At 45.1% G+C, this 21,018-nt stretch overlaps 1 protein-coding gene across 1 annotated transcript in view; it reads left to right on the forward strand.

Moving 5' to 3' along the window:
* The first annotated feature begins 2,384 nt into the window (after positions 1-2,384).
* The window catches only part of DCHS2 (dachsous cadherin-related 2), a 255,941-nt gene continuing 237,307 nt past the window's right edge, over positions 2,385-21,018 (forward strand). The window contains exon 1 of the mRNA XM_032332739.1: positions 2,385-4,812. Within this exon, the coding sequence (XP_032188630.1) occupies positions 2,824-4,812 (1,989 nt within the window). The 5' untranslated portion in view covers positions 2,385-2,823. The remainder of the gene's footprint in view (positions 4,813-21,018) is intronic.

Genomic DNA, 21,018 nt, shown 5'->3' on the forward strand with positions numbered 1-21,018 from the left:
TAACTAGCTGCTTTCCCTTTATTTTTAGATTCAAGTAAATATTTAGTAACAATAGACTGCAAAATAAGCTAAGTTCAAAAATTAGTTCACGAATCCTTGTAGAATGATTAAAATGAGTATATTATGAAGATACAGTTCATCACAATAAAGGATTTCATGGTCAATTAATTCTGAATTATGGTTTTGAACCCTTGCTTTAACAGACTTAAACCTCCATCTACCACCCATCCGCTAAGCCAACCGTCCATCCAGTCACCCAACACATGTTTAGTGAATGGAGACCCATTAACATGATAGGTACTGATCTGGGTTCCGGGATGCTTGCAATGCTTCAAGTGCACGAAGAGGATTGGGATCACAATAATCTAATAAACAGTGGAATAAAGCAAGCTAATTTCAGGCACCAATAGGTGTTGTGAATGAAATCTAATAGAGGATAAGGGTTTATGGTGGAGAAGCTACTTGAGTAGAGTGCATGGTCAAGTTCTGGAGAGGGCATGTTTCCTGGTTGTGGACTGCCCACCTCCTGTATCCTCACATGGCAGAGAACAGAGAATAGCAGGCTCTCTCCTTACTCTTAGGACACTACTCCCATGATCTCATCTAATCCAAAGACCCCACCTCCTAATACCTCACATCCGCAGATAGGAGGGCAACATACGAATTTTGCAGAAGACACAAACATTCAGTCTGTATCAAATACCAATATCAGAAAAAAGCAGTACATTTGGATCCACAGTGGTGGTACAAGGTGAGGTCGGCAAGGTGAATTATAATCCAAGTATAATGAAAATATATTGGCAGGTTCTAAGCACCGGGAGACATGATTTGAATTAGCTTTAAAAACAATAATCGAGATGCTTGGTTGAGAATTACTTACAAGGGGGCAAGAGTAGAGGCAGGAGACTAATTCAAGGGAGATTGAAGAGGCTGAGGTGAAAGAAGATTCTAGACTCACAACTGGTCTCCTTAATGGTAAGGAGACTTCACCGGTGAGAGGCAGCTGGATGTATTTTAATAATGTCTCTATTTACATTTACATGCAACATATCTGCTATAAAATAAATTGTTTTATTATTATTTTGTCAGAGGTAGAGATAACGGTGCAGATTAGCAGTTATATATAACTCCACCAAATATTAAAAGGCATTTTACTGTGGCTGCCAGGAACCATCACGAGCACTGTTGGTCCTCCTTAAAGGAGGGCAACAGTATCTAGGAAATTAATTTTTCCCTTTGGCCTAAATGCAAAATCGCAGAAACCATTTGCTAAATAGGACCAGCCATTCTCAAGAAGGCAGAGAGAGTCCTTCCTCAGGCATTCTTTATTAGAGGCCATTTATCAATTTCTACCTATCATTACAGATGATTGAAGGGAAACCTACGACTGGCAATTTACTGGCATTTTTCTTGGACTCAGACAGAAGCTAGTTTGAAAGTGTTGTCAGCAGCTGCCCTGGCTGCAAACTTCCTCGCTCAGGGGCGACGGGGAAGTGCTGGAAGGTGGTCTGGCCTGAGCTACCCCAACTTTCTGCCCATAAATCAGCATCATAAAACATCCTGGAAGTGTTGTGATGGCGCTGAATGCATAAAAAAGTGTTCACCAGCCGACTCTATTGTCGTCATTCTCGGTGGCAGAGGCGAGTGACAGGACGCTCACACGTTGCTGAGTAGTAGCGCGGCATAATAAAGCATGGTTTGCACCATGTGTGTCACAGATTTCTCGGGGTTTCGCGAAGGTTTTTCCAAGTTCCCCCCGCCCCCCTCTTTGCAGTCATCCCGGCCCCAGCTGCGCGTCGGCCTTTGACTCCATCTGTCCTTCCGCTGGGGACGAATCTCTCTCGCCAAATGGAGAACACAAGTTTGGCTCCCCAAAGTGATTCTAATCTCCACCCTCGGCTCAGCCTGAGCCAAGCGTCAGGCCTGCCGGAGGAACCGTCCAGGGGATGGAGGGAGAAGGGCGGTGGAGGGGCTGCTGCTCTCGCCTTCCCCCACCCACCGCCACTTTGCACGCAGAGCCCGGGCAGACAGCCGGCCTGCGCGACCCCCGCCTTCCTCGCGCTCCAAATCTGCGCGTCCTTCCTGCTGCGCTCCCCTCTCTCGGGTCCCCGGCCCAGGCGAGAAGGCGCCCTGCTGCAGAGCGGCGACTCGCAGGTTGGAGTTTGCCCTCGTGTGCGCCGCGTCACCGGCGGGGAGGAGAAGGGAAGGGGGGGGCGTGGGCTGGGTGGGAGCTGGAGCACACGGGCGGTCCTCCCGCCGGGAGACGCGGCTGGGAGAGGCCGACCCCGGAGCCGCGCACGCGGCCGCAGCCAGAGCCGCCTCTCCCTCCCTCCCCTCCTCCTTCGCTCCGGCCCGGCGCCCGCACTCGGCCTCCCCGCCCTTACTCCACCCCCTTCCCCGGGCCGACCCCCGTCCTCTCCTTGTGTGTGTGTGCTTTAAATAATTTCATCCTTTTTGGCTAAAGAAATAATGCACCTGACTTTACCAGGGGGAAACAACAAGCCGAGCAAAACAAGGAACAGATGTAAAAAGAATAAAAGGAGAGAGAAAAAGAGATGAGACTCATTTAAAGAAATCCGGGGTCTGAAGAGGTGGCTGCAGCGGCAGAGGCGGCTGGAGCTTTCCTGTCTGCGTGAGCGGTGGCGGAGGACGTTTTCACCAGTTGCAGATTGAACCTCGGGAACTCCTGGGTCTGTTGGTTTGCCAAAGTCTTTTCTTCTTTGGCCCCGACACTGAAGAGGCTCCAGACCCCTTCACAAGCTGGCAGTTGCCCGGGAGCCTTCCCGATTTGCTGGCGGAGCAAAGAGTCCTTCTGTGTGGAGAATGGGCGAAGGGCACCAGCGGCGGGGGCCTCCCGCCGGGAAGCGCCTTCTGTTCCGCGGGAGGAGAGGGTCACCCCTGGGGCTGCCGGGCGGCGGCGGCGGCGCCACCGGGGCTCAGCGCTTCCTGCTCAGGCTCTTCATGCACGCGTGGGTGTGGGCGGCCTCGGGTTCATATGCCCAGGTGTTCAACCTCAGCCTTTCCGTGGATGAAGGACTTCCTCCGGACACCCTAGTAGGCGACATCCGCGCGGGGCTGCCGGCTGCACAGCAGCAGGAGGGGGGCGGCTTCTTTCTCTCCGAGGATTCCGATGATTCACCGCTGCTGGACGACTTCCACGTGCATCCGGACACCGGCATCATCCGCACGGCTCGGTGCCTGGACCGCGAGCGGCGGGACCACTACAGCTTTGTGGCCGCCACGCTGCTGGGCGCCGTGGTGCAGGTGGAGATCCGCGTCAACGACGTGAACGATCACTCGCCCAGCTTTCCCCGCGACTCCCTGCAACTCGACGTCTCGGAGCTCAGCCCTCCAGGCACCGCCTTCCGCCTGCCGGGTGCCCACGACCCAGACGCCGGCCTGTTCAGCACGCAGGGCTACACCCTGGTGCAACCGTCCGACCTTCCCGAGGACCCCGCAGGACCGTTCTTCCAGTTGCGCTACGGAACCCCGGGGTCATCACCGTCCTCTTCGCCCCTGGAGCCCCTGGACCTGGTGCTGCTGCGGCGCCTGGACCGAGAGGCGACGGCGGCACACGAGTTGCATATCGAAGCCTGGGACGGCGGCCGCCCGCGGCGCACCGGCAACCTGCGTGTGGAGCTGCGGGTGCTAGATGAGAACGACAACCCGCCGGTCTTCGAGCAGGGCGAGTACCAAGCCGCGGTGCGGGAGGACGCCCGGCCGGGCTCCGAGGTCTGTCGCGTGCGCGCCACCGACCGCGACCTGGGACCCAACGGCCACGTGCGCTACAGCATCCGCGCCCGGCAGGCGCTTGGGCCCCTGGGCGATGCGGCCTACTTCACGGTGGAGGAGCTGAGCGGCGTGGTGCGGGTGCAGAGGCCGCTGGACCGTGAGGCACAGGCCTGGCACCAGCTGGTGGTCGAGGCTCGCGATGGAGGGGCCGAGCCCGAGGTTGCCACTGTACGGGTGTCCATCGCGGTGCTCGACGTGAATGACAACCCGCCCGCCATTCACCTGCTCTTCCTCACGGAGGGAGGGGCCGCGCGCGTTTCCGAGGGCGCCGCACTCGGCGACTACGTGGCTCGCGTCTCCGTGTCAGACGCAGACGGTAATCCTGAGCAGGAAGAGGAGGCCGTCGGGGAGCCTGGTGCTGGTCTGGGACGCGAGAGCATCTCCTTGTCCCTGGAGGGCGGGGACGGAGCCTTTGCGCTGCGCTCTGGCGGCTCCCCCGGGGTATTTTTCCTTTGCGTCGAGGGGCCCCTGGACAGGGAAAGCCGCGACCTGTATGATCTGCGACTGGTGGCCACGGACTCCGGCTCCCCGCCGCTGAGCACAGAGGAAACGCTGCTGCTCCGGGTTGCCGACCTCAACGACCAGCCCCCTCTCTTCAGCAGGGCGCATTACCTGGCCTCCGTGTCGGAGGCCGCGGCCCCGGGCACCGCGGTCGTGTGGGTCAGCGCCTCGGATGCGGATGAGCCTGGCACAGACCACGCGCGGCTGCGCTACTCACTGGTCCACCTTCCTGTTCGCTGCAACGCGGAAGGTGTGTGGCCAACCGCGGGGTGCGGACGGTCCTTCACTATTGATCCCGAGAGCGGCGTGATCAGCACCGCCCGAAGTCTGGATCGAGAGGTCCAGGAGGCAGTAGAGTTGAGAGTGGTAGCCCAAGACCTAGGAGAACCCCCACTCTCTGCTACCTGCCTGGTGAGCATCACAGTGGAGGACGTGAATGACAATGAGCCCGTCTTCCGGAGGCAGGTGTACAACGCCACCCTGGCGGAGCACGCGCCGGTTGGGCACTGCTTTTTGCAGGTGAGTGCGTCATGCTTCTGGATCAACCTCTGGATTCTAGAAAGGCCTGGGAAGAGAGGGCAGGATTAAGGGAATCCAGGGAGAGAACATTGTTATGTAGGTGATTGTACCCTGGCTCCAAAAGCACAGGGGCCTGAGCTTCAGGTCCTCCTCTACAGTGAGGCGAATGGGCGCCCTATGGGCACCTAACTTTTTCTGTCAGAGGCTTACACTGAGTGATCTCTGAGGTCCTTTCTACTTCACGTGGTATTTGGATCCTGAGTTTGCTTAAGGAATCTGGGTTTCCTTCACACTGAATATGGGCACCCACATTGATTTGGGAGGGACCACTCACTCTCAAACAGTATGCAAATGGCAGTGTCTCATATTTTGGGGCATCATTGTTTGGCATCTTAGAGAAATAAGGTGGTCCTCAGAAATTATTTTTTCCCAAATAATAATAATACACCTTAAACACCGAAACTGATTGAGTAACCATTTGCAGAGTTTTTTTTTTTTTAAATACATTTTGTACATCTTAGAGGCTTACAAAGGCTAGTTGAAGACAGTAAGTATTTCTTTTTCTTTCTTTCTTTTCTTTTCTTTCTTTCTTTTCTTTTTTTTTTTTTTTTAAAATCAGTTTTGAGTTGAGTTCCTCCAGTGAAACTTCAGGACTCTGAGAAGTAGTGGGGCTCAATTATACAATGGAAATCTTTACCTTGCTTTTTGGAAATTTTTCCTTTAGAATTCTGATCTCTCCTTCAATCTCAGAAAGTTGTGATTTGGTCCCTTCTAGTACCAGTCTTCATTGGTTCCAATTTCCTATTTCTTTCCTTGCTTGCTTGCTTTCCTTTTTTTTTTTTTTTTTTGTTTGTTTTTTGTTTTTGCTTTTTGTTTTTGTTTTTGAAGTGTAGTTGATGCACAATGTTACATTAGTTTCAGAAGCACAAGGTGATTTGACAACTCCATACATTAGGCTGTGCTCACAAGTGTAACTACTATCAGTCACCATAAAACACTATTGCAAAACTATGACTATATTTCCCTGTGTGATACCTTTTATCCTGGGGTCTTGTACATTTCAGTAACTGGAAGCCTATAGTCCCACTCCCCTTCACCCTTTTTGCCCATCTTCTCACCCATCTCTCCTCTGGGTGGGAATTTAAATTGGTACAGCCAATGTGGAAAACTGTATAGAGGTTCTTCAAAGAACTAAAAATAGAAATACCATATGATCCAGTAATTTCAGTACTGGGTAAAGAAAAAAAAAACACTAAATAGAAAAGATATATGTATCCTTATGTTTATTGTAACATATTTAGAATGGACAAGATATGGATGCAACCTAAGGGTCCATCAGTACATGAATGGATAAACAGGATGTGGTACACACACACACACATAAACACAGGAATATTACTCAGCCATAAAAAGAATGAGATGTTGACTTTTGTGACAACATGGGTGAACCTAGAAGGTATTAGGCTAAGGGAACAAAGTGAGACAGAGAAAGACAGATACCATATGATTTCACTTATATGTGGAATCTAAAAAAACAAAACAAAGGAACAGAGCAGAAACAGACCAATTTCCAGTTTCTTAATGTGAGATAAACAGATTTCTAAGACTGACTTATTTTTCCAAGATAACTTGAGTAAATACACAGAGCCTGAGAGACTAGTGAGTGAATCTCCAATGCTTTCTTTAGCTCTCAAGCTGAGTTATTTAAGACCTCTCCTGCTTAGGGCACCTCGGTGGTTCAGTCATTAAGCATCTACTTTTGACTCAGGCCACGATCTCAGGGTCCTGGCATCAAGTGCCCCACCAGGCTCCTTGCTCAGCGGGGAGTCCACTTCTCTCTGTCTGCTGCTCTGCCTACTTGTGGTCTCTGTCTCTCTGACAAATAAACAAATAAAATCTTTAAAACAAACAAACAAACAAACAAACAAACAAAAAGACCTCTACAGTTTATTCCCTGTTTCTCAGGGATAGGGCCTTAACTTCTTTAGGTTATGTCTCAAATAATAGCCTTTAGATAATCAAGATATTATTATATCATAAAAATGAGTTTCGTGACTGCTTCTGTCTTCTGAATCTTTTGGCTCTGCAAGCGGTAATAATCTCCATCTCTTTCTCTAGAATAATTGGCAGCTCTTTGAGTTGCTAGCTTATTCAAAGAAGGCTTGAGAATCAATGAATGCTTGCTGTTGAAACAGACAAATCCACAAATGTCAGTGAGTAGACAATGGAAGTTCATCTCTCTCTCAAGCAAAGTTTGATAGGATACAAATTAGCTGGTATTCCTCCATCCAGTGTAGGGCCAGGCCTGGGCATGACTTAGATCACATCCACCAATGTCCCATTGGCCAGAGCTCAGGTGTGTGGCCTCAGGTGCACTCCAAAGGAGGCTGACAGATGTAAAGCACCACATAGATGCCAGTGTGCACTGATAATTTCTGCCACAGATTTCTAAAAATGAAGTCATAATAAGTGAGAAGTTGGACTAGATGATTTTTTTTTTTTTTTTAAAGATTTTATTTATTTATTTGACAGAGAGAGATCACAAGTAGGCAGAGAGGCAAGGCAGAGAGAGAGGAGGAAGCAGGCTCCCCATGGAGCAGAGAGCCTGATGTGGGGCTCGATCCCAGGACCTTGGGATCTTGACCTGAGCCAAAGGCAGAGGCTTTAACCCCCTGAGCCACCCAGGCACCCCTGGACTAGATGATTTTTAAAATTTCTTCCATCTGAAGACCTTGATGGTCTCGGTATGAAATCGTGCAGCTTGGCTCCATTTGAAGGAAAATAGGCAGGGTGGATTAATTGTAATTCTCTTGATTAGAACCTGTCTTTAGAATTGTTTCTAAAATGAGATGATCCTGCTGTGAGGTGTGTTTACCCCCATTATTATGATTCGGTATGCAGCAGATCCTTCAGGCGAACCATACTTGGCTCAAGGGGAGGACTGCATCTCCAAAGGCAAAAAACTTTTTCTGGTTGCCAAGTATAGCTGTAAATAATATTAAGTCGTGCTAATTAGAATTTCTGGAAATTCCAGTGATGTAGGCCCTCAAGACTGCAGAAAGCCGCTTATATACTGGCTTCCCTGGTGGCCTTTCCCCAGCAGCTGTGTGAACTGTCTGTGTTCTCTAAGTCCACTAGCTGGCTCTGTCCCCTACTCTCCAGGTAAACCTCACCAGGTGTCTCCCATCTGTTTTGTGTCTCTTTACTCTCACTCCTTCTTTTTACCACTCTGTAAAACCAAACCTTCCCAGCTAGTCCTTGGGTCTCACGGCCTTTCCTTTCTTCCAAGGCTTTCTTTAATTACATTGTATCGATATTTACAACCCTACCTTCTTTCTGTTGCTCTCCACCACTTTTCTCTGTTTGGACTGCGTATCTGTTCCGTTCTCCTTTGTCTGAATCAGACAAAAGCAAAATGAGAAGCAACAGGGGGAAAAAAAAGTTCTTTCGTGTACTCCCTAAAAGGGAATGCCATGTCATCTAATGAAATAAAGGCTTGAACCTTCAAGGTGTCTTGGATGTCACCCCACATTATTGATCCTTGAGTTTCTTCCACTCTTGATACTGTTTCTGCTTGCCACCATAGTGCTGGTCATCCTCCTGTCCCCCGGTGTTTCTTGAACCCCTTTATATTCTCATACCCAAATCAGAACTTTACAAAGACTTTAAAGGTGAGGGAGAATGACGGGATTTAGTACCAAATAGGAGAACCAGTAGCAACCTGAGAGTGCTGACTTCTAGTCCCAAGGGGCTTTCACAGCCTCACAGGCACTCACCTGGATTTTTAATTCCTTGCTCCTCACTGTACCCCATGTGGAGAACCCCTTCTTCACAACCCACCTCACAGGAGCTCCTCTCAGTGTCTCTATATGGCACAGGCAGAGAGGCATTTCTACTCAGCAGTCACTCAAGTGTTGCCTCCCCAAATTCAGGGTCTGGCCTAAAAGATGCTCTTTCTCCTCAGATTACTGTCAAAAAGACGAACTTCCACAAGTACAGTGATGTGAACTGTGCTTACAGACTTTATCGCCAGCATTTATACCTGAATCATGGCAATGCTGTCACAAGTACTGTCTCAGACTTCCTCAAATACCATTACTGGATTCATTCACTAATTCATTTATTTAATCAAACAGCAAACTCGATTGAATAAACACAGCATACCATGAGCAAATATCTGTGAAGTACCCCTTACATGATGGGAACTACTGTTAGTGTTGAGGATACAGCAGTGAGCAGACAGAGCCAGGTCCCTGGGCTATCAGAGCCTATGGTGCTGGTGGTGCTGGTGGTGGTTGGGGGGGGGCTCTCTCCTTCCCTTCACTGCCAGGGTCCTCAAGAAGGAAGGACACTTGCTTCAGCTCAACTAGCTGATCCTTCCACAGCCCCCTGTTCTTTTTTTTTTTTTTTAAAGATTTATTTATTTATTTATTTATTGGACAGACAGAGATCACAAGTAGGCAGAGAGGCAGACAGAGAGAGGGGAGAAAGCAGGCTCCCCGCTGAGCAGAGCGCCTGATGTGGGGCTCGATCCCAGGACCCTGAGATCATGACCTGAGCCGAAGGCAGAGGCTTTAACCCACTGAGCCACCCAGGCGCCCCCACAGCCCCCTGTTCTGATGTTCCCTCATCGTTATACTAAACCCTGTCTCTCAAAAGGCAGCTATGTTTTCAAATTTAAATCCAATCAGCTTTTCTTAATCATGAAGCATTTTGGACTGTGGCCTGCTCACTCCCTCTTTCTTGAAGGCTGCCACATTTGTCTTCTCTTTCTGCCTCTCTCTTGCCGGGTTGTCCTTTTCTTCTTGGACTTCCACCCCCGCCCCCCAAACCCCAGTGGTGAAAGTACAGGTACAGGCATCACTTTGCTCTTTTCTCTGCTTTCCTCTCTGTATTCCCAGAACAGCTTTCTCCCCCTACCCACGGGGTCGGCCTCTCTTATAAACTCACATTCACATTTCTCTACCTTGTATGCGTCTCTACCTGGGTATATTTTGGGCACCTTAAATCTAACATTTCCTAAACCAAAGTCATTTCCTTTCTAGCACTGATGTCTTTCTTTCTTAACTTTTGTTCAGTGGCTCCTTTCTGAAACGTTCCCCTTTTCGCTGATGTGTCCTTTCCATAGATGTGTTTATGCATTTGGTGTGTGTCTGTGTGTGTGGATCTGTTGTTTGTTGGAGTGGTTGTGTTTCACATTTTTGGAAAGTAAAGGACCAGGGTAGAGAGAAGGTCATTACTCAAACCACTCAGTAGGAAAAAATCAGGTCTTGAGAGGGCACTTTGCTGTGCTTGCTTGTTTGCTCTCGTGGTCTGACTTTGAGGAACCCGTCTAAGAGGGAGCCTCAGCAGTGGCAGTTAAAGATCCTGTCTACCCCTGGGAAGACCATGAGGGATGGAAAGACCCGATTCTTCTTGGGCTCCATGGACCAGAAAGGACTAAAGTGTATCTTGTTTCTGATTATATCTTTATCATTATATCTTTCAGGGTTACTTCTTTTTAAAAAATATCTCCTAGCTGTTAATAAAGTCTTGCTCAGTGTCTTGGCTTTGTCTCAACTCTACTATGGAGGTAAAAATGGAGAACCCCAAACCCCTCTGGGGGTGGTAAGATTTAAGCAAAGGGCCATTCATTGGCTTTAGTCAAACTGTCCAGGGCAAGCAGCCACTCCCTGAAGGCTGAGCGGCGATGAAAGCACAAGTCTGCAAGAAAAGCTGAGGGAAAGTGGTTCCTATCTTGGTGGGAAGTCCTTTCTCTCCAGAGCCTTTCCTAGTGCCTTTGAAAGTAACAGACTTGATTAAGGAAGAAGATGTTTCCTAAATTCTTGGTGTCATCTCTGGTTCCTCTGCACAGTTGACCACAGGAGCTGACCCATTTTATGTACGTCAGTATTTCTTACACCCATCCCTTCATTTAGACCCATGGCCCTTACCCTAGTTCTGTCCATCATCACTTGTGTCTTGTATTGCCCTTTCTTCAAACTGGAGATGGTAGCCATATCTTAAATGTGCCCCCCCAAATGTTTTCTCATGTGTCCCACTCTTCTTTCTCTCTTTCAAAGATTTATTTATTTTAGAGAGACAGAGAGCATGTGTGTATGCAAGGGGACTTCCCACTGAGGAAGGAGCCCAATGTGGGGCTCGATCTCAAGATCCTGCGATCGCCACATGAGCCACCCAGGCTCCCCTGTCCCCTTCTTTTCTTAATGTTCTTTGCAGTGCTACAGTTGTTTACTTGTATTGGTAAAGCAGTGGATTGTAAGTAGCTTGTGGGGCTGCAGTTTGATGGTATTTTGAGTCCTCTGTAATTCCTCATGTCCTCCGTCATATGCGTTAGAAGACCAGTAATGTTGCAGTGTATTGAAGAGCTGCAGAGTGAAAACAAAAGTGAAGTAAGACCTTCAGCTAGTCAGAGTTTTTACTTTTTAATTTTTCACATTTCATCTGAGTGTGTATTAATTTTATTTGAAAGTATATTTCCTCTGTATAGTTTATCATCGATCCTTTGGAATTCTGTGGTCTGAATTGCATTGCTTATCCCTCACCTTCCTACTAGCATACCCTTATTGTTGACCTTACTTGCATGCTTCCATACTTACATAGTGTATACTGACTTTGATGGTCAATGATTGTCCACTTCTAGCTCTTTTATTGATTTTCTTTCTTTCTTTCCTGGCTCTGTTAAGAGGACATGTCCTGTATGTACACACACGTTGAAAGCATGTGAGATTTCCACTGCAGTCATTTGCACCTGTCTCCAGGATATGTCTAGATTACCTGCCAACTGTCATCTTCCCTGATTATCCAACTCCTGCTGGCCTTAGCTTTTAGTTCCCAGCATGTGCTGTATATGCCCTGGCTTTGCTTTAATGACCTGTTTTAAGCACTTGAGATCAACTGTAGAATTCTTAGACTTCATTTTTTTTTTAAAGATTTCATTTATTTATTTGACAGACAGAGATCACAAGCAGGCAGAGAAGCAGGCAGAGAGAGGAGGAAGCAGGCTCCCTGCTGAGCAGAGAGCCCGATGCAGGGCTCTATCCCAGGACCCTGAGATCATGACCTGAGCCGAAGGCAGAGACTTTAGCCCACTGAGCCACCCAGGTGCCCCTTAGACTTCATTTTGGTATTTCTCTTCTTTATTTCCCCACACAGCTGCTACTCAAGACCCATCAGCTGACTTTACTTCCTTTTCCCTTTTTCTGCTCTGGAAAGGTGATCAGATTATACATATGGATGTGTTACAAGAAGGGTATTGCCTAGAATCTGTGGGATGTATCTTTAGTAACAGTCAATAGATAACTTGCCAGGAAATTGTCTAGTTCTTGGTCCTATAATGAAAGATAACTGACACTACATGGTAGAGTGTTCATAGCTTTGAAGATTAAAATTAAGTTGCAGGCAGTGATGAAAAACATAGGCATACTCTGGGGCTACAGTGTGTTTGAATCTTGAGTTCTGCTACTTACTAGCAGTATGATCTTGGGCACTGTACCTCAGACTCCTCCCCTAGAAAATATGGATAACAATAGTGTCAGCTTGGTAGAGTTTTTGTGTGGCTTATGAATTAATACATGTTTGCTTAGAGCAGTGCTTGACTCATAGAAAGTCCTCAATACATCTTATATAGTATTCAGTGTTAGTAAGCAAGACTTCTAAAAATGTTGGGGGAAACTAGTTTGCCTGATGCAGCAATCAGTCATTAAAAATGACATTTCAAATTAAGATTGTCTTGCACTGAAAGATGGAAGAGGAGCAGAAATACATTTAAATGGTGTATCAGGTTTTAGCTAGATTTCTGTGTTTCTGGCAACGAAAGCAGAAATCTGTTTTACTTAATTTGGACCCTTATAACATCTTATAGGTTAGGAATCCCACCTGTCTTAAGGAAGGTTCAGATGACCTTTCAATAGCAAACCTTCCCATACCACCCCCCCAGAAAGCACTGTGAGGATCTTAGAGACACTAGGCCCTGTGGTATAAGCAGTGGCCAAGGCCTCTGAGCAATGAATCATGATTCCTCATGGGTCCACCTCAGGGGTGCTCCCCTCCTTAGGGGTGCTCCCCACCACACTGAGACTCAGCACCAAACACTGACCCCTCTCAGCTGTGCAGGGCACGAATCTAATTTTTGAGTGGCTTAGTGTCTTTTTTTTCTGTTGATCCATTATTACTCTTTCGAGTCTTTTATTGGGAAAGCATGGAATAAGACAGCACTGGACTTGGGGTTGGAATACCTTGGTCCTGACTCTGACTGCGCTGCTAGTTCTAACTAACTTTACTGGCCAGTTCCTCACCCATGAAATGTGCATTAGTCAAAAATAAAATATGTTTCTATATTACGAGGAATTGATTCACACAATTACAGAGACAGAGAAATCCCACAATCCCATCATCTGCCAGCTGCAAACTGAGGACCCAGGAAAACTTGTGTAATTCAGTCCCAAGTCTGAAGGCCTGAGAACAAGGAGAGCTGATAGCATGGGTGCCAGTCAGGGGCGGAAGAAGACTGATGTCTCACCTAATATAGTCAGGCTGAGAGGCAGCTCATCCCACCTCCTTCTTTTTGTTCTAGTCAGACCTTCAGTGGATTGGATGTTGCCCACATACATTGGGAAGGGCATTCTGTTTTACTCACTCCCTCAATACAAATATTGATGTCCAGGGATGCCTGCATGGCTCAGTCGGTTAAACGTCTGCCTTTGGCTCAGGTCATGATCCCAGCATCCTGGGATCGCGTCCCACATCAGACTCCCTGCTCAGCGGGGAGTCTGCTTCTCCCTCTGCCTGACACTTCCCCTCCTGGTGCTCTCTCTCCTCTCTCTGACAAATAGATAAAATCTTCAAAACAAAATGAAACAAAAACATATATTGATGTCCAGATGACAATATGTGATGTCCTCTGGAAGCCCCCTGCAGACATAACCAGAAATGTTTAGCTACATACCTGGGCATCTCATGACCCAGTCAAGTTGACACATTATTCATCCCATGCTAGTTCATTCTAGCAACACATTATTGTAAGAATTTAAGATAATATATACGATGTGATAGGAAGTAGGAAGAATGTAGGAAAAGTTCCGGGCCTTTGCAGGTAACAGGTTTTGTATGCAGTTGACTAGGATGGAGGTTTCATTAGAAATGCACCTTCTAGGGAGTCCCCTGCCCTTTTTTGTGATATATGCTTTTATTTACAGACTTGTGATGGAAGCATTCTATTGTAACTAGGCACTTTTTTTTTTTTTTGCATAAAAAAGTGTAAAACATTCCTAGACACGATCACTTCCAAAAGAGAATCATTTAGGATGGATTTCTGAAAGTTGTGTTTAGTAAGATTTCCTCTCTTTGAGGATTGGAGTCTGACAATAAATTAATTTTATTAACACCTTGACACCAGACTTACACTCTAATGAGCCCCTTGCCTTCTAAATTATAAATTAAAAGTGAGCAACTATAAAAGTAATGTATGCTTTCATAGCCCATTAGGGAAATTATGCTAGATCGTTTTTAGAAATGCCAGGTTACTTCTTGAAATCTTACTGAATTAAAATCTTCATTTTGAAGGATTTTGTGCTTTATGGCACAGGTAGATCAGATGAATAGCATAACACATATCAATTTTAATTAAAATACTATTTAAGATTGCATAGTCTATGTGACGATAGTATAAGTTGGAGTAACCACAGTGTGTCTGGATGCTATATTGAAGACATGGGAAGAGATAGCCCTTGAAGGACTTTCAGTATTTGCCTAGAGTTTGGCCTTTGTTATGGAAGCAAGCAAGAGAGATGGGAGGCTTTTGAGGAGAGACTGACATATGTCAGGTAAGGTTTTAGGAAGCTTTGTCTTGGGTTAGTAGCAGGAGATAGGGAAACCAAGTAAGAGAGTCCTGACACTCCTGTCGTAATCTCTCTTCAGCCATGAGGGCTTGACCGCAGGGGAGTGGTCATGTAAAGTAATGGAAAGGGTGGCCTGAGAGGCATTATAAAGGAAGAATTGGTACAACTTGAACAGGATGTGAGGAGAGTCATGCTGGGGGAAGCAAAAAAAATGGTGCCATATTTCAATCTGCTTAGTGGGAAGAATAGGAAAAACTGGAGGTGAGAGTTTTGGGGGAAAGAATGCTCATTCAGTCAAGTGTCTGGCCTGTTGAGTACAAGTTAATGGCCAGTAGTCCAGGAAAAGATGTCTTGATGGCTACTTAGATATTCAGAACTAAGTGCAGGCAAGAGCCTGAGGTTGACAAGAGAAGGTCGGAAGACATTCACGTGGAGGTGAGAGTCAAAGCTGTGGAAGCAGGGAGACCTAGAGAAGAGACTGAGAGAAGAGTCAATGGCTCAGGGCGCTGGTTGGCGCAAGGGTCTCTCCACTCCTCTGTGGTGGGAAGGCAGGTCTCTGTGTGGCTGCTTCTACTGCTGTTTTGTCGGCTTGGTCTCCTCAGCGTAGTGGATCAGAGCCCAGACGGATGGCCGGCAGCTTACCGCATTTCCTGAGTGAATCCGCACTGCCTCTCAAATACTTGGCATCCCTCACCATGCTCCCAGGCGCTAAGTAAGGTGCATGCTCTGGCTCTGCTATTTTCTCTTCCCCACCATCTTTCTTTACTATAGACACATTGTCAGTCCCTCATATACATTTTATTTTTATTTTTTAAAAGATTATTTATTTATTTACTTACTTACTTGGCAGAACATGAGAGAGAGAGAGAGAGAGAGAGTAGCAGAGGGAGAGGGAGAAGCAGACTCCTCACCAAGCAGGGAACCTGGTGAGGGGCTCCATCCCAGGACCCTGGGATCATGACCTGAGCTGAAGGCAGAGGCTTAACTGATGGGGCCACCTAGGTGCCCCCCTCCATACATATTTTAGCCATTTTGTCACTATTATAACTCTTGCCATTCAGCCAAACTGGTCTTATATTCTCCCATTTGGCCCAGTATTGATTTGGCCCCAATTGATTTTGTTGTTACTTAGATTCCAGGAGCCCCATCCCATAGCCAGACGAACCTGGAGGCATCTAGAACGTCTCCTCTCAGCTTGTATTCTGGCTGATCATAGCCTCCTGGCATTTCAGCCCTCTCAGTCTTTGATTTAATTTATGTTTATTTTTTGAACCTAGATTTTCTTTTAGGCTCCTTAATTCTTCCTTTTCTTTCTTTAGCTATCAGCCCCTTCCTTGCTTTAGTTACTTCTTTGCCCAACTAGAATTCTCAGAGGCATGCTGCTAACCTTTGCTCTTTCATATCTGTGTCCGTACTCCCGAGGGTGGATCGATCCAGTGCTATGCTCTCCCCCCATACTTTTACCAGGGAACGCGGCTGGAATAATTCTGTATGGTGGTTGGTTCCATTGTGTGTGGTATCAGCTGGCCTTCCGTTCTGCTGGGCAATCTTGTCTTCACCTTGGCATCTCTCCTACAACTTCACTCTCTTTCAACATCATGTCTTGCTCCCTTTTCTCTTACAGGTAATCATGCCTCCTACTCAGCAGATTCCATGCTTGCGTTTTGCCTCTCATTATCAGACTTTCCTGTCTCTGTGCCATCCAGCCCCCAAGGACTAGGTGCTTCTCCTCTATCCAAATCAAACCTATCCATGGCTGCTCCGCACTTCACCTCTTCTATCTTTGCTGACAGTGCTTCTCAGTTATACCCTCTCTCCTCTTTTATTCCTGCTTCTCTACTCTTTCCTTCTCTTTAGCATGTACTGTGCCTCTCTATTATTGGCAGTGTTTCCAAACCAAGGCTGTGGGCATGCTGCCTCTGTTTGCTCAACTTACTTCCTCAGTGCCCTGTAATGATCCAGTCTAACACCTGTTGGCCCATCTCTTTTTGCATCTAACCATAGGTTAAGAGCCCTTTCTCACTTGAAGGAAGGTTCTAGAAAATTCTGCTACGTCCTCTTTAGGGTCTGGTATCCCTTGATGATGGATTCAGTACTTCTAGAGCTAAAGTGTTTTCTTCAGCATCTGCTAGTGTAATGAAGTTGTGAAGAAAGTGTAGCTCCGGGTGTGTGGAGGCATTTTAGTTCTCATTATGTCTAGGTGTCCTTGAGTTGAACAGAGGAAGAGGGATCTAGTGGACAAAGTGTATACTTTGGAGCCAGGCAGAACTGGGTTTAAATTTTAGCTCTGTTCCTTAGTAGCTTGACTTGGAGCAAGTTGCCAAAGCTTTGGAAGCCTCAGTTTCTCATTCATAAAATTGGGATGATAGGAGAATCTACCCCATAAGGCAGTTGTGGAGATTGAACGAGATGATGAATATCCAGTGCAGAGAGCAGTGCCAGGCACATAGTAAACTTCCAGGAAATTTTATTATGTGGACCTTCACCTGTGTTTGATTAAACTGAGAAGCCAAGGGAGAAGGGAAGAAACAAAGGTCAGTCTTTTGTTTGAAAAATCCCAATGAGTAGTAATGTTAAATTACTAGAAATATGATTCTGAACCTCAAATGACATTCTAGGAAAGGGCACTGGCTTTATTCACTATGTAGAGTTTCAGTCCCAAATATGGCCTGGGTCTTAGCAGGGAGAAGCACAGGGGCCATGTGAGCCATGAGGATACCTTCACCTTCTTGGTTTAAAACAAAGATTAGCCCGAATCTCCTGTTCCTGACAGTCCTTCATAGCTCACCTCTGGTCATCCTTGCCAGTCTCAGGGCTTTTACTCTGGACACTTCTCTGGTCTTCCAAGGTCAAGGGAAGGGCATTTTTTAAGAAAAAGACACCACTTGGTTTTGTTTTGCTGCACGTCTCTTGCAATATGTTATACCAGTGAAGGGGAAAGGCATTGAGTCCCTAATATGTCTGGCTTTTGTCTTCATTTTTAAATGTTATTGTCCTAAGAGCTTCTTCTCATTCAGGAGTAGAAGTGGGGCAAAGGGAAAAAGAGGGATGCTTTATGTTTTCTTTCAATTAAAGAGGAATACTATCATTTGTATCAAATGATAGTGTTCCTTTAACCAACATTTATTGATGCACACTACTTTAAGCATGGACTGAGCGTAAAATAAAGTCACAGTGATTTTGAAAAATTTAATGTATTGTCGGAAATTTACTAACAGAAAAAAAAGGACATTAGTTAAAATTTATTTGGATACCTTCTTTAAGAAAGCCGAATAACAAAAATCATTCCTTAAAACTTCTTTGCACATCAAAATAGGAGACTTACTGTTAAGATATATTATAATTAGAATATTAACGTATTGTGGCAAAAAAATGAGGAAGACCTATAGCATAGCATTGTGTTCACAAGGATAACAAAGAGAAGAGAACAGGGGGCCATGGATGGCTGTTGTTAAGCGTCTGCTTCGGCTCAGGTCATGATTCCCAGGTCTTGGGATCCAGTCGCACTTCCAGCTCCCTGCTCAGAGGGAAGCCTGCTTTTCCCTCTCCTACTCCCCTCACCCCCCACCTCCCGCTATGCCACTTGTGTTCCCTCTCTCACTGTCTCTGTCTCTCTGTCAACTAAATAAATAAAATTTTAAAAACTAAAACAAAGAGAAAAGAACAAAAGAGAACTTGGGGCAATTTCTGATCAGTTTGGTTACTGACAGGAGATCCCCAAATTCTGTTCAAGAGACTGTTCTCCACCTTTAAAAACCCTTCTGTTCAGATTATTCTGAGTGTTCTTTTGTTCTTCATTTAAATGAGTTGTGTAGGAATAGCCATTTTTATAGTTATATTTTCAAGAGATTAAAGATTATTTCTAGCCTTACCATAAATGGACTTGAAGACCCTTTGATTTTTAACAGTTGTCTAGTAAGAAACTTTCTGAGTTGTATACTCTGCTTGATGTCTGCTTTGGGGAACACGGAGGACATTATTGTTTACATAGAATGACTTGTCTAGTTCTTCAGAATGTCTGTTCTAAAGGAACTAAGGCATGAGGTGAAGAGCAATCTAAGCATGGGCACTGTTTTCTTTCCTTTGAAGTATAGATTGTTTTAAGTACTGAGCTGTTAAAAAAAATACAAAGGCTGTTCTGTTGCATTAGGGCATAAACAAGAACACAGTATTTCAGTGGTGGCAGCTACTTTGTTTCCTGGATTTATCTCACAAGAATTTTTGTATGCTATTTTCCCTGTGTAGAATCTGATTGGCATGCTTATGTCTATTCCATTTCCATCACCTCTATCAGTGACCAGCACAAAGAAGAGAGGTGACAGGAAGTGCGGTTTATAAATTAATGTTTGACAGTACTTTAGATAATTTGCTTACTTGCATAAAAAATATAGATTCTGTGTATATTACAGAGAATATTATTATATTATTATATTACCCTCATACCATTAGATGAATTTGGTAAGTTTATCTTGAGTCTTGAATCTTAGTACATTTTATTTTATTTTATTTTTTTAAAGATTTTTTTTATTTATTTGACAGACAGAGATCACAAGTAGGCAGAGAGGCAGGCAGAGAGAGGGGAAGGGAAGCAGGCTCCCTGCTGAGCAGAGAGCCCTATGCGGGGCTCAATCCCAGGACCCTGGGATTATGGCTTTAGCTGAAGGCAGAGGCTTTAACACACTGAGCCACCCAGGCACCCCAAATCTTAGTACATTGTAAAGGAAGGGCAGTTTTTTGGGAACATGTTAATACTCAGTTTTGTTCTATCTACAGAGGAGCACGGTAGTGCTCTTATCCAAATTCATAATATCTTAAGGATAATTTGCTATTATTTCTCTAAATGAATTTCAACATTTAAATGCAGTTAGTACTTTCATCTATAATTTGTGAAGATAACTGTTCTATTTTTTTTTTTAAATGAGAAAGTTACACTTATTCCATGTATAAAGAGGAATCTTTCTAGAGGCTGCTTTCCTTTTATTTTAAAGTTGTTTTTTTTTTTTTTTTTTCCTGCCTCATTCTTTTTTTCTCCTGTGTTCTTGAGATTCCAAATATCCATATGTTAAACCTTTTGATCTGAAGCCTTGAGGTGCTGTTCATTCTCCTTTTCAATGATTTTCCTTCTGTTCTTTAGACCAGATGGTTTCTGTTGCTCTATTTTCAAGTTCACTCTCCTCATATTCATTCTGTTAAGTACACCCAACATTTTAAGAAAAATTTCAGATGTTATTTTTTTCATTTGTAGAATTTACATTTTGTTCTTTTATAGTTTCTGTTTCTCTGATGATATTTGCTATCTTTTCATTCATTACAAGAGTGTCTTTCACTATAATAGCTGCCTTAAGGCCATTGTCTGTGCATTCTGACATCTGGACCATCCTGGGTTGGGTTCTTTGGTTTTTTCCTCTGGAAAATAGAGCACATTTTCCTAATTATTCATATGCTGAATAATTTTGCATTATATCCTGAATATTGTGAATGTTATTATGGAAATTCTAGATTCTGTTATATTCTTCTGAATAGTGTTGATATTTTTGTTTTAGCAGACAATTAACTTGGTTGGACTCATACTGCAAATTCCTGGTGCCAGGACAAATCTCACTTCAGTTCTGCTTTTTCTTAACTGGGTTATTTGCAATTTGTTCCACTCATGTGTAGTTTAGGATTGGTGAGAGATTTGGGAAGAGTATATATACAGAATTTTGGGCTTTCCCAGAAGGATTTCTCTCATCTGGGACTTTCCTTCCAGTTTCTAATGGTTGTAGTTGCCTGAATTCTGTGTTAAAGTTTTTCAATTCAGAAAGACTGTGTTTCTATTGGTAATTTAGTTACCCTGCATAATCCCTTGAGGGATACCTATCCTTAGGTAGTAGGCCAAAATAATAACAACAACAACAACAACAACAACCTATCCCTTAGTAGTAGGACAAAATAATAGTAATAATAATAATAACAATAACAACTACAACTGGTCCTTTAGTAGTAGGCCAAAATAATAATAATAATAATAATAATAATAATAATAATAAAATAAATTAAACTTAAAAAAAGGGAAACCCATTTTATGTAAGTCCATTCTTCTAATTTTTTTTTTTTTTTTTTAGATTTTATTTATTTATTTGACAGAGAGAAATCACAAGTAGATGGAGAGGCAGGCAGACAGAGAGAGAGGGAGGTAGGCTCCCTGCCGAACAGAGAGCCCGACGCGGAGCTCGATCCCAGGACCTGAGATCATGACCCGAGCCGAAGGCAGCGGCTTAACCCACTGAGCCACCCAGGCGCCCCCATTCTTCTAATTTTTGACCCCTTGTGAAAATCTGACTACTTTTGTTCAGTCCCTGGAATTGTCAGGTATTTTTTTTTTCCA

The sequence above is a fragment of the Mustela erminea genome, chromosome 2, assembly GCF_009829155.1.
Source record: "Mustela erminea isolate mMusErm1 chromosome 2, mMusErm1.Pri, whole genome shotgun sequence".
In the NCBI taxonomy this organism is placed as follows: Eukaryota; Metazoa; Chordata; class Mammalia; order Carnivora; family Mustelidae; genus Mustela; species Mustela erminea.